Source organism: Ursus arctos, unplaced genomic scaffold (genome assembly GCF_023065955.2).
Source record: "Ursus arctos isolate Adak ecotype North America unplaced genomic scaffold, UrsArc2.0 scaffold_14, whole genome shotgun sequence".
NCBI classification, from domain to species: domain Eukaryota; kingdom Metazoa; phylum Chordata; class Mammalia; order Carnivora; family Ursidae; genus Ursus; species Ursus arctos.
The window spans coordinates 66,289,532-66,302,599 of record NW_026622808.1 but is presented as its reverse complement, the minus strand read 5'-3'; the positions used below and the strand labels follow the sequence as shown (position 1 = coordinate 66,302,599).

The window sequence follows — 13,068 nt, the reverse complement described above, 5'->3', positions numbered from 1 at the left end:
TAGCAAGTACTCAGTAAATACTAGCCAGTGTAACTGGAGGGTAATAGCAGATGCCATCCTGACTGGAATAAGGCAGGCTAGCCAATAAGGCATCATGGTTGAGATAAACCTGGAGCAGTGCTTTTAAGGAAGAAAGGAGGCAGTTCAGGGACACCTGGGTGACTCAGTCAAGTGTCTGCCTTCGGCTCAGGTCATGATCCCAGGGTCCTGGGATCAAGTTCAGCATCAGGTTCCTTGCTCACCCGGGAGCCTGCTTCTCCCTCTGCCTGCTCTGCCTGCCGCTCCCCCTGCTTGTGCTGTCTTTCTCTGACAAATAAATAAATAAATAAAATCTGAAAGAAAGAAAGAAAGAAAGAAAGAGAAAGAGAAAAGAAAGGAGGGAGTTCAGGAAAGAATAAGAGCATTTGGGAAGGAGTTTTGGATAGGAAAATAGAGTTTTCAACTTAAGTGGGAAGCATAAATTTAAATGTTAGCAAGCAGAGGGTGAGGGGGGAGGATAAGCAGGACCACCTAGTTAAGTGCATAATCTGATGTGGAAGGGAACTGGGAGTCAATCTAGGGTTATAGGAAGTACAATAATGGATCACAGCAGCAGGACTCAAAAAAGAGAAAAAACCTGCTGCCATGTGAAGTTTAGACTAGAAGCCAAAGAGCAGACCAGGAGACAGTGGCTGGTTCAGTTGTGGAGGACTAATCTTAGACATCTGAGATCTCCTAGTTTCACTATCTATTTTTTAATAGTTTTTGTTTCGTTTTATTCTAGGCTTCCAGCTGGCATATGTAGCTGCCATCAGGATTGCTGGTCTATAGAACCCCTACAGTCCCTCATCTAGTAAGTTGTTTCAAACCTATAATGGGCCAAAACCCAAATAATCAATCTAAACTCATCATTCTTTCACTCACTTATTCATTTATTCATGAATACATCTATCCATCAAATAGTCACACCAACCACTGATTTGTTTAGCTCTGAAATATGCCTTAGAAATGAATGAGAAGCAGTCATTGCTTTTAAAGGGTTTATAGATTTCTGGGATAAACAGATGCACAAATAACTCTTTAGACAGATTCTAAGAACCACAAGACAGGAATGAACAAAATTCTATGCCTGGGGTTGAAAACTGGGAGCAAATCAGGCTGTATCTGGCCAGCAAATGTTTTGTTTGGCCCACATGGTGTTTTATTTCAGTTTTAGATTAGTTGCCAACACTTAAAAATTAGGGCATTTCACATAAAAACCCAAATTCATAGCTTCTGGTAAAAACAGGAAGATCTGAGCACACTAGGCCAAATTCCTGCAGGGTGGTAATTGGCAAGAGCTGAGCAGCAGCTGCCCTTTTTAGGCAGACATGAGATCTCTAGTTTGCCACATTCCTTGCCACTCCCTTTTACTCTCTGACATGAAAGTCAAATGTTCAAGGTGCTAGTTATCAGCAGCTTGTGGTGGGTAGTTTCATAACAGAGTGAAGAAAAAAGTAAAAAGAATTTTTTAATTTATTTTTTATTTTATTATTTTTTTTAAGTTGGCTCCATGCCCAGCGTGGAGTCTAACATTGGGCTTGAACTCAGGACCCAGAGATTGAGAACTGAGCTGAAATCAAGAGTTGGACACTTTACCAATTGAGCCACCCAGGTGCCCCAAAAGAATTTTTTGAAACTCAAATTTCTATTAAAAGTAGAAGTGAAAGATATACTGGTAGGGCTATATGTTTCAAGAAAAGTGGGGTGTAGAACAGCAGACTACTCCTAGGAAAGACGGACAATTCCTTGAGTTTAAGATGCAAATAAACATCTCCCATTATATTGCCTGCCTGACTCCTGCAGGCATTTGGGTTTGCAACCTCTGTAACAGGAGGGAACATTAATGTAGTAGCTAACAGTATGGGCTTTGGAGTGAGGAAAAAAGCTAGCTCCACCACTTACTTGCTGTGTGACCTTGGCAAATTAGTTACCCTCTCTGTGCTTCAGTTTCCTTTTAAGTAAAAGAGAGGTAATTACAGTACCTAGCTCAGAGAGCTGTTGTGAAGTGACAATGAGATAAAAGACCTGAAGTTCTTAGCCATGCCTGTGCATGGTAAGCATTAGCTATTACTAGTGCAGAATACAGAAGAGAGAGAAACCATATCTGAAGGGAACATTACAGAATGTTTATAATTTCAAATATAAGGAGACGAGGAAAGAAGTCAAGTCATGCTTTCCGCACACAAACAAGAGAGGGAATGTTAAAGGTCCTGTCCCAGTGGCCAAAACAGAGGTTGCACCATGAAGCTGAAAAGATCAGCTAAGAAGATTTTTAAGGTCAGGCTGAGGGGAACTATCCAATAAGTCAGTATTTCCCAAAATGTTTCATTGTATGACGGAATTAGTTGATAAAAATGGAATAGGACATTAACATCAACTCATAAGGTGAGAGAGTCATTCTCTTTTGATTCTCTTTCAAACCTTCTTAATTAAGAATAGGAGAAAGTCTTGCTCTGATGCTATTCACCTCAAGCACCTCTCGGACCACACTTGCTAAATATCCAGTTTTCCAGGACAGTAGACCAGAGGCTTAAAGGCTTCCTAGCAACAGTATCTAGCTACAACTTACTAACACCGTTTTGTTTCTCCCAACTTTAGTTTCGCATTCATCTCACAGCAACTGAAACTGACTTTCAAATATGGAGCAATGAAATTTCCTTGCAAAATCATAAAGTGTAAAATCATATTTGAGTGAAAAATCAGTGAGACAATTCAGAGAAAAATGCCAACTATACGTGCATGTGGCAAAAACTGTGACGTTTTCGAGAAACATTGTCGCGGGTAGTAAGTAAGATGAAGCCAAGACGGATTCTGACAGGCCCAGACTGTGATTCTGTGTAAAACCGCCGCGACAGGCCACTACCTCACGCGTGGTACACCCCCTGGCTCCCTCTCCAGGCCTCAGTTTCTCCATCCGCAAACGGGTGGGAGGGCAACCCTGCAGTTGCTCAGACCTGGGGTTTAGTGCCCTCAGCCGGGGCCACAGGCCCGTTGCCCCTAGCAACTACGGGGGTTCCCGCAATGGTTCCTTCCATCCCCGCCAGGGCTCGGCCTCCCGCTCCTCCCGGACTGCCCCTCTCCTCACCACTGCTCGGCTTTATCTCTCCACGTCAACACGGCCCTCATCGCGACTTCCCTCAGGACTCCGGCCCCTCCTCCCGCCTCAGCAACAGGCCCCACTCCGCCAGCCACTTTGGTTACCTGCGCTACCCCTGGCAACACACATGCGCAGTGAGCCTCGTGCGCGCGGCAGAATTCCGAGTGCGCATGCCTAAAAGGCAGAGCTAAGAAAGGAGCAAAAACGAAGAGGGAATGGAGTCTAGAGGAGTCTGCGCAACTAGGGCGCGCGCGACTCGTCGGAATGGGCGGAGGGCGGTACGTCTTCCTCGACGAAGGATTTGATTGGCTGAGCCGTGGAAATGGCGGCTGTGGTTCACTGGGCGGCCGGAAAGCCGCTGTGGAGTCCGCCAAGCTTTCACCACCTTCGTCTCTTGGTTTCAGCCTAGCGCGCTGAGATCAAGAAGTTTTCGCATCTGATTCTGCTCCGTTCCTAGGGCGTCGCACCCTCACGGCCCGTTGCTGCCGTCGAAGCCCACCTGAAGGGCTTGGCTGGGATGGAGAGTCCGAGCCTGGGGGACTGCGGAGCTGCCCCCTCGGTCACCTCCAGTGAGCTCTCAGCCCCAGACCGGCCCTGTGATCTCCGGCAAGTTATGAGTCCCCTTTCGGGACTCATTTTCACCATCTGTAAAATGGGAGCGGGGGCGGGGTGGGTAGAAGGCGGGTGGGCCTCTCTTTCTTTTTTAAAGATTTTATTTGACAGAGACGCAGCGAGAGAGGGAACACAAGCAGAGGGAGAGAGAGAAGCAGGCTTCCCGCCTAGCAGGGAGCCCCACGGAGGAAAGGGGGGGCTCGATCCCTGGACTCTGGGATCATGACCCGAGCTGAAGGCAGACGCTTAAGGACTGAGCCACCCAGGCGCCTCCGGGTGGGCCTTTCTAATTTAGGATTGACAGATCTCGAGACCCACAGGGTTAGTTACGCAGCGCAATGTCTGTAGCTCAGGAACTCTTCCAGTGGGTTCAGCCCTGGGGTGGATCCTGCTTCGTTAGCCGGAATGAAGAAAGAGCTGGAAGGAGCAGAGAGGTTTTGTGCAAGGGGAGGTCCCCTTGGGTTGGAGGATCCTGGGAAGACCTTGGAGGAGATGTCATGTTAAGCAGCCAACGGTGCCCCCAAAATGGGTCCTATAAGAAGTTACAGAGGCAGCCACAGGCATGTATCCAGTACAGTACTTGTGTATGTGGGATAAGGGGCTAAGATGATTTACCTACTTTTTTTTTTTTTTTTTCAAAATTTAATCCCCAGAACTATCTTAAAAGAAGTATTACCTCCTTTTTACAGATGAAGAAAGGAGGCTTTGAGAGGTTAGGTAGCTTGCTCTTGGACACATAGCTAGTAAATGACAGAGCTGTGATTTGAACCCAGTCTGTTGACTTTAAAGTTTGTGCTGTTTTCACCAGGCTTCAGTTTCCTTATTCCTAAAATGTGAACTATATAATTTCTTAAGATCCACCCAGCTCCCCAAAATTATTAACCCCACTTTACTTCAGAAGAGCTTAATTCTAGTTCTAGTTACTAGCTTTTGCTTAGTTTCCATAAAGAAGTTGGGTTAGATATCTCTATAGACCCATCCAACTTTTAAAATGTGTGATTTAGTGATTAGGATACACTTTACTGAAGTTTTTCAATAATAATACAGGGGGAGAAGTAATAGACCAAGATTTAGTGAATCTGGGTTCCAGTATCAATTTTGCAAGCAACTTAAATCTTTCTGTCACTCAAATTTTGTCAATAAAATTACCTACCTCACAAGGTTATTGTAAGGATGAAAGAGATTTGAAAATTCTTTTCAGAAATTATTTACGTTTTGGAGGGTTACAACCTCTGAAGAAAGCAATAGATACTCTCCCCCAGAAAACTGCAGATACATATAAAATTTTTACCTCACTTATTGGGGGAGAAGGAGGGTATCTCACAGACTGTTTTAAGCAGTTCTGTTGATCCCAGGTTAAGAGCTCACCTATTGGTTCATATTTTTAAATTTATGCCAAATGTCACCAGAAATTTTTATAATAGCCCTATTCAGTGATTAACAACAACAAAAAGTTTCTAGCAAATAGCTTGAGCTTTTCATTGTGCAGAGACTTCCAACCCTTTGTAACCCATGTTGGAGGACAGGGAGATATTCACATAGCATAAGACTGGTCCATACTGATTTTAATCTCTCCTGTAGTCTAAATAGTCCTTATGGTTCCTGCTCTGTCGTGGATTGAAATTGAATAAGCAGAGGAAAGTAAATTTTAAATGAGCTAATCATTTGTACTTTGTTTTTTTCAGCGAGGAAGATGGTGCTCTGGGATCAGAAAGAGTGGGAGAAGATGAGAAACAAGTGGTGATAAAAAGCAGCAGTGAGTGTAATCCCCTGTTGCAAGAATCCATTGCTTCTGCTCAGACTGGGGATACTACAATGACAGAATGCCATAAGTCTGTCCCATGCGGATGGGAAAGAGTTGTGAAGCAGAGGTTATCAGGGAAAACAGCAGGAAGATATGATGTATATTTTATCAGGTGAGCATGTAAGGTGGTACAGATAGTACAGGCAAATCATTGTATCTAGACAGGTATCAGGAAAGCATCACGAGAATCTTGGCTTTTTCCTCTTCTTACCAGAAACCATTATAGATTTTATTCCTTGAGTGTTACTGGTTAGTTATATCAAGTGATATGGGGACAAGTACATATATCTTCTACTGCAAATGGTTGCCCTTAAATTTGTAAATTTGTAAATAATTGTAAAATTATTTTATACTATCATAGAGGAAACTATTTAAAAGTACCACTTTATTACTTTTTAAAAGAATTTTAAATGACAAATACCTGTGGCAACATTTGGAAATTATTAATTAAAAATCTGAAATGTACTCTAATTCTTTTTAAAAGTCACTTTTATTTACTAGCAGTAAGTTTTCTTTAATGTCGTTTTCTAGCCCAGAAGGACTGAAGTTCAGATCCAAAAGTTCACTTGCTAAGTATCTTCACAAAAATGAAGAGACTTCTCTTACGCCAGAAGATTTTGATTTTACCGTACTTTCTAAAAGGGGTATCAAGTCCAGATATAAAAACTGCAGCACAGCACCTCTGACATCCCAAATGCAAAATGAAAGTAATAGTTCAAACTGGAGCCTCAGGACACGAAGCTGGTGGAAAAAAGATATCTTTCCTCTACCAAGTGGTAGTTTGGAATTGCAAAATAGCAGAGGACTATCTCACTTTAAAGAAGATGAGGGTGTTACTGATGTTGACTCCAGAGAGGTTAGAAAGTCCAAAGGAAAGGTGACTATTTTGAAAGGAATTCAAATTAAGAAAACTAAAACAGGGCGCCGGAAGGGTCTTCCAGATTCTGCTCAAAATAATAAGAAAAGAAAATCTGAGTGTAAAAAGGCAGATGCTGAAAGTGAACGTGTTGTGCAAGGTCAGCTCGATAGAACACTCTCCATTTCTGATGCTGGAGCAAGCAACGAGACCGTCAGAGTAACCAGTGAAGAAAAGAGACTTGTAAAAGGACAATCATTGAGTTCAGGATCCAGTTTTGGTCTTGAACAAATAACTTCTGGCATCATAAACAAATCATGTTCAACGGAAGAAGCAGAACACAACAAGAAGTGTGAGGAAACCTTTTTAGAATCTGAGGAAATAAAATCAAAAGTAGAAGTTGGGGAAAGGAAGGAGCATTTGCATACTGACATTTTAAAATGTGGCTCTGAAATGGACAACTGCTCACAAACCGAGAAGGACTCTATTTCTGTGAAGATATGTCAAGGTATTCAGAGCACTAAAGCTGCTAATAAACACGTGATGAGTTTATACTCCCAGATACTGTATTTCATGCCTGTATCCAGTTAGGATGTGGAAATAGAACGAAGAAATAGGGCCAAATATCAGATACAGTCTACCAGTTGATCCTAGTACTTTATTTAACCGATCGATCTTCAAGCCCTTTGTTACGGCATACAGGGAATTGGCTGGCTCCTGCCTTGGTAGACCCAGCTAAGGAGAATTGTGCCATTTACAGCTGCTACTGTCTCTCCCTGGTGCAACAACTGGGACTCTGTTCAACAGTGCTTTCCCTTCCCATCCTCTTTCCAGCCAGTAATATTACAACTTTAGGGAAAATGAAAGGCTTCACTTGTGAAAAGGTTTGGGGAAGACTCCTTTTAATGCGTAAACTGGTCGAGAATAGTCCCTGTCTACTCTTTTGCACCCCTCCTGTTATTTATTCCTGGTGCGTGACTTCCAATTTCAGTTTGTACATATCATAGTCACTTTTATCTTCTATTATAATGTAATGCTTCTCTAAAATGCTTTAGAGCTCTAAATAATTCAAAACTATAATCCCGTAGTTCATCTATTATTTGTAATATGCTCTTAATAGAGAGGTCAGAGCTTAGCAGTTTTGCCTTTATAATACCTCAGTGAATAAAAAATAAAAAGAAGACCTTTTGAGCAGCCCTGTATTAGTTATTCATTATGCCATTATGGTATAATGAATAACTCCTTTAAAGAAGAAGACGAATTTTACTTAAAGTCCTGTCAGGAGACAGCTTGGACGAATTGGTGGAACAGCAGGTTAGACCTGATTCCCGTACTCGGTCCCACTCGTGATTTTATGTCTTTGCTGTGCCTGGAATTCCTTTACCTTTAATAGAAAATGACCATATATACCTGGGAACTGCTTAAGAATTCAAGTTTGTCCTTTAAAGACTTTAAGCTTCTTAGAGCTTTGAGGTTTATGTAGCTTTATTGCTAGTATAATGGGCAAATAAAATATTAAAAATATCCTTTTGTGACTAAAATTGAAGTATTCTGTTCATCCTATACATACAGAAGTCTAGTTCTCAGCACAAGATGAAGAGCCCTTAGTTTAAGAGGTTTCCAGTGAGATTGTAAAGACTTTCCCATTGGCTTAGTTAGAAATTGCAAAGTAAACTGAGCTTCAGTCGCCTACTAATGAAGGACATAGCTAATAATTATTTATGGGAACCCACAGAAGAAATTATCATGTAACTAGTAAAAAGCAGTTTACTTTGTCCTATTTTTTTACTTTGTACTAGGCTTTGTCTGTTTGAACGAGAATAGCAAAAACAGTAGCTAATTATCTGGAGAGCTGGATACCTATCCCAATCTGTAGTCAGTCCCACTCTCATTTTGGGATCGTTGTTTAATTTCTAAGCCTTAGTTTGTTTTTCTGTAAAATGGAGGTAACAATCCTCACCGGTCCAGTTTTTCACATCAAGAAAATTGCAAAGTAAAATGAGAAGTGAAAAAGATGGCTTCACGCTCTACAAATGCAAGATATTATTAACTAACATTCAAATTTAGGGGGTAAGGCTAAGGAGAGCATTAGATGTGATGATTTTAGAAGCTCGGGAAGCCCGGCAACGCCGGTCAGGCAGTCTTTGTTACATTAACTGAGCTTCCCAGTAGATAGTGGTCTCAGTGTTCCCAGGACCAGTCTTAGGTTTTCCAATAGGTTTGTTTTGTCTGTGTCCTTTTTTGTTTTTTGTCAAGTGTAAAAGTGTTCACTGCAGGAATTTTGGAAAATAACAACAAATTAAAAGAGAAAAGAAAAATTAGCAGCAACTCATTTTAGTTTATTTCATTCTAATCTCTATTTTTTTCTTTCTTTATTAAATTGGGATCATACGTAGAATATTGCGTTTTCACTTAAAAAGTTAAGGACATGGGGGAAAGTATTCATGATATAGTCTCAAAATGTTTAATGACCACATTGTACAAATGTGTCAAAATTTAAAATATTCCATATTACGTCTAATTTTTCAGTACTATGAACTCTGAACATAAATCATAGAGTACTAGCGTAACAGAGTGGTTAAAGTTATGGACTCAGGAGCCGGACTGCCTGGATTAGAATTTCAGCTCCGACACTAGCTGTGGGACCCTGGCCATGTTACTTAATTTATCTGTACTCAATTTCCTTATCTGTGAGGTCAAAGTAAATAGTACCTAGCTTGTAGGTCATTAGTGGGATTAAGTTGGTTAATTTTTGTAAAGTGCCTAGAATAGTGCCTGACATGTACTAAATGCTTTATAATAGTAATGTGTTGTTATTTGTACCCCTGAATATTTCTCTAGGCTAAACCATAGCTTCTATAAACAATGTTCGCTGTTCCTTTTCAGGAGATACCATTCCACGGACACAAATAGAAAAAAGGAAAACAAGCCTGTATTTTTCCAGCAAATATAACAGAGAAGGTATCCCTTTCCCAATCGGAAAATTAGATTTTAAATCTGTTTCAGGTGTCAGCTCTGATGCAGCTCTGATGTGTTTGTTTAGCTCTTAGCCCCCCGCGACGCAAAGCTTTTAAGAAGTGGACACCTCCCCGGTCACCTTTTAATCTTGTCCAAGAGACACTTTTCCACGATCCATGGAAGCTCCTCATTGCTACCATATTTCTCAATCGGACCTCAGGTTTGTGGATTATTTTAATCTTTATCTTAGAATGGGATAAGGAGAAAGGGCACTGGATTCTTTCGGAGGTATGGGTTCAAGTTTAACTTCGAGTCTGTGTGATAACCTCAGGCAGGGACTTCTCCTTTCAGCCCTCAAACTCGCCATCTATGAGGAGGTTAGAGTAGATGACATCCAAAGCCTTTTTAGCACTATGGAACATACTGTCAGTGTTTTCTACTTCCAAACTAGTTTTGGTCAGCAACGAAAATCAGTTACCTAACATTCCTTCACCCTCTGTCATGTGTAAAAGCATTTCTTTTTCATTGAATGCTTTATTTAATGTCATTGGCACTTTGTATTCTGTATGCTTTTATTCTAGTTATTTGATGACTGGATTATTTGAAAACTAATCATCAGGCAAGGCTAGGTATCAGTATGATTTAGACTGTTAGCCAAACAGCCGACAGTGCTGACTTTTGACTCTGAAGGTGGTTGCCAGATCAGGTAATGGCTTCTCTCATCAGGGGTTTCAAACAAACAAACAAGCCCCTCTATATGAGATTTCTAGAGGAGGAAGTACCTGAACTTAAAAACAACCCATCTAGAGGCTTGCAATCACAGTTACTTTTACTTCCCAGGCAAAATGGCAATTCCTGTGCTCTGGAAGTTTCTAGAGAAGTACCCTTCGGCTGAGGTAGCAAGAACCGCAGACTGGAGAGATGTGTCAGAACTTCTTAAACCTCTTGGTCTCTACGATCTTCGAGCAAAAACCATTATCAAGTTCTCAGGTACTTTCCTGTATACCCAAAGGAAAGAACATAAACTGTGCCTATTTAAGAGAGCCACACCTTAAACTTTAATGTCCGTGGATGCTACATTAATCGAGGTCATTCAGCTCAAGCACTGAAGACATTTAAAAACAGTCCACTTGCCCCAAACCACAGTCTCTCACTGACCCAGGCAATAAATCTTTGGCCAACACGGGGACAGGCCATCTGGGCAGGATTAGAGGAAGAAGTCGGTGAAGCAGAAAGCCCTGTTGACCTTAAGGACTTTGCCTCTGTCTAGTTAGCACAGCACAAAATAATAATGGTTAGTAAGTGGCAGATGAGAGGTTCAGACAGGGTGGCTGCAGGAATTCAGAAGAACAAGCCATCCGAACCCGGGTTGTTAGGAAAGACTTCTTGCTGTCCCTTTCTCCCATTCTCACCATCTAGCTCTGCATCACCACATATTTAGGGAAGGTATCTTTCTAGAGGCTGACCTGATCTGTGGGGTGTTGTATTTTCAGATGAATATCTGACAAAGCAGTGGAGGTATCCGATTGAGCTTCATGGGATTGGCAAATATGGCAACGACTCTTACCGAATTTTTTGCGTCAATGAGTGGAAGCAGGTGAGACCCACCTCAGCCATAACATTTCCAGCACATTTTGTCTCTGAGGCAAAATAAGTCCATCCTTAGAGCTAAAACCATTTCTTGGGCACATGTGCTATCACCATCACAACCAGTTTTGTTCCAGGCTTGAGGGGCAGGTGGTGGCATGGGGGCTATTAGCAGCAGGGAGAGGATCCATAGATACTCCCAAGTTCATAAAGACTCCTTGGTGTGGCCTCTGATTGACCTCCAGCAGTTTGTTACTTCTGGCCCTGTGCTGTCATTCTCATTCACGTGTGATCTCTAAGCTTGACATGGTTCTCCGCCTGTCACAGTCCTACTAGCCTTCAGAAATGCACCACTGAAGGAAAGCAGGCAGGTTTGGGCTTGGAATGCATGCTTGTTGGGTTTTTCCTACTGGTCTCAGACTGCTTTTGTGGTAACTGGGCCCTACTTCAGCTACCCAGTCAATTGAGTATGCCCTGCCCACAGATATCCGGGGGGTGTCCTGGCAGCTGGGGGTACGGTCAGGTGGCCCAGTACACCGGCCTCTTGGTCTGTGACTCGCCTTAAAGCATTCAGCCAGTAGGTCTGGCCAAGCCCATCCCTGCTCCGCCATTTACTGTGACCTGAGCAATCCTTGTAACTCTCAAGGTCTATAACCTTCTGGAAAATGGTATATTAATACTTGACTCATGTTATCATCACCCCACATGGTAGGTCACGGTGAAGATCAGTACTAAATTGGAAAGTACTTTGTGAAGGATTAGTATGGTTTTATTTATTTATTTATTTATTTATTTATTTATTTATTTATTTTAAAACAAGCTGTGGCCAGTTTTATTAAAGAAAAATTTTGCGTGATTTACTTTTCACCAGTCTGTTCCGGCATGCTTCTGATGATACCAGAATCACCTGGATCAATGGGAGCCAGCATGCATGCTCTGTAGTATTTCCCGCATGCTGTGCCCGAGTCGATATTATTGCCACTGCAGCGATGGACACCAGTTTTGGCCAACATGGCGTGGTGTTCTATTTCAGATTTCCTCAAGCCCGGGCAGTTGTTGGCGAGCATGACCAGTTCCGCTTTGCCATGTCTGATCATTTTCAGAGTCTGCTTGTACCCCAGCACGTACTTCCCACTTTTCCTAACGAGCTGGAGCCTAGAGTTGATCGACTCCAGCGACTTTTTCGTTTTCTTTGCGGCCACCATCTTCCTCCCTTAGATGCGGGACGGCCCCAACCAAGAGCAGCCGCCAAGATGGACGGGAGAGGGAAAGGCTGGATTAGTATAGTTTTAATGTAAGACATTGGTTTTTTTTTTGTTTTGTTTTGTTTTTTTTAAAGATTTTATTTATTTATTTGACAGAGATAGAGACAGCCAGCGAGAGAGGAAACACAAGCAGGGGGAGTGGGAGAGGAAGAAGCAGGCTCATAGCAGAGGAGCCTGATGTGGGGCTCGATCCCGTAATGCGGGGATCACGCCCTGAGCCAAAGGCAGACGCCCAACCGCTGTGCCACCCAGGTGCCCCTAATGTAAGACATTGTTTTAAGCATTCATGGATCCAGTTAGGTTAAAGGTTATAATTTTCAGGTATGCTATCATATGGTATTGTTCCCCTACCATATCTTTAAAAAGCCCATTTTAAAAATGTATTTCTGACAAACTTACATAAGGCCTCTGTCTCCTAATGTGTTGTATTTCTTCCAGGTGCACCCTGAAGACCATAAGTTAAATAAATATCATGACTGGCTTTGGGAAAATCATGAAAAATTATGTCTGTCTTAAAATTCTTTGAAGTTTTCAAAAATATTTTTTATACATTACTTTGCGCTTAATTCTTAAGAGCTCCATTAAGCACAACCAACTGCCTTTACAGGTATATAGATTTTAATTAGTCCAACTAGAAATGTAATGTACGTTTTCCTAATGTGTGTAACGCTGGTAGATCTTTGCTACTGAATGTACTAGACGTGTTTTGAGTTTCTTTTTAAAGAAATTGTTATTTGACAAGAATCCTAAAAATGTAAGTGACTTTTCCAATAATAAAGTGTGATTCCAAGTTGAAAAAAAAACTTTCATAAGCTCTCAGTAACACAAAGCAGATTTCTATCAATGTTGCTTAAGGGAAAATTGGACT

General features: G+C 41.8%; 3 protein-coding genes across 11 annotated transcripts in view; 1 reads left to right on the top strand and 2 right to left on the bottom strand.

Annotated features, from left to right (window-relative positions):
- The window catches only part of IFT122 (intraflagellar transport 122), a 71,437-nt gene extending 68,066 nt beyond the window's left edge, over window positions 1-3,371 (bottom strand). For 3 of the 9 annotated variants that reach the window (XM_057311952.1, XM_026501412.4, XM_026501408.4), the window contains exon 1: window positions 3,107-3,360. In XM_057311952.1, coding sequence (XP_057167935.1) covers window positions 3,107-3,147 — 41 coding nt within the window. In that variant the 5' untranslated portion in view covers window positions 3,148-3,360. Of the gene's footprint in view, window positions 1-3,106 lie in introns of all 9 variants that reach the window. The other 6 variants (XM_057311954.1, XM_057311955.1, XM_026501410.4 and 3 more) reach the window with 5 other exon arrangements.
- On the top strand, window positions 3,348-13,003 carry MBD4 (methyl-CpG binding domain 4, DNA glycosylase). The gene is made up of 8 exons (XM_026501413.4): window positions 3,348-3,724; window positions 5,416-5,646; window positions 6,066-6,898; window positions 9,277-9,351; window positions 9,434-9,568; window positions 10,189-10,338; window positions 10,842-10,945; window positions 12,639-13,003. Exons 1-8 carry the CDS (start codon window positions 3,636-3,638, stop codon window positions 12,714-12,716), a joined length of 1,695 nt encoding a protein of 564 aa, XP_026357198.1. The 5' UTR covers window positions 3,348-3,635; the 3' UTR covers window positions 12,717-13,003.
- On the bottom strand, window positions 11,760-12,203 carry LOC113257200 (60S ribosomal protein L30-like). Its single transcript, XM_026501414.4, has one exon. It carries the CDS (start codon window positions 12,138-12,140, stop codon window positions 11,793-11,795), a length of 348 nt encoding a protein of 115 aa, XP_026357199.1. The 5' UTR covers window positions 12,141-12,203; the 3' UTR covers window positions 11,760-11,792.
- Window positions 13,004-13,068: the final 65 nt, after the last annotated feature.

What these genes read in the sequence shown, in the direction of transcription:
- MBD4 (XM_026501413.4), top strand. Translation starts at nt 3,636, where the DNA reads ATGGAGAGTCCGAGCCTGGGGGACTGCGGAGCTGCCCCCTCGGTCACC. An exon ending in CAGCAAATATAACAGAGAAG is followed by an intron (nt 9,352 to 9,433) that starts GTATCCCTTTCC and finishes GTGTTTGTTTAG; the next exon opens with CTCTTAGCCCCCCGCGACGC. An exon ending in GCGTCAATGAGTGGAAGCAG is followed by an intron (nt 10,946 to 12,638) that starts GTGAGACCCACC and finishes TATTTCTTCCAG; the next exon opens with GTGCACCCTGAAGACCATAA.
- LOC113257200 (XM_026501414.4), bottom strand. Translation starts at nt 12,140, where the DNA reads ATGGTGGCCGCAAAGAAAACGAAAAAGTCGCTGGAGTCGATCAACTCT.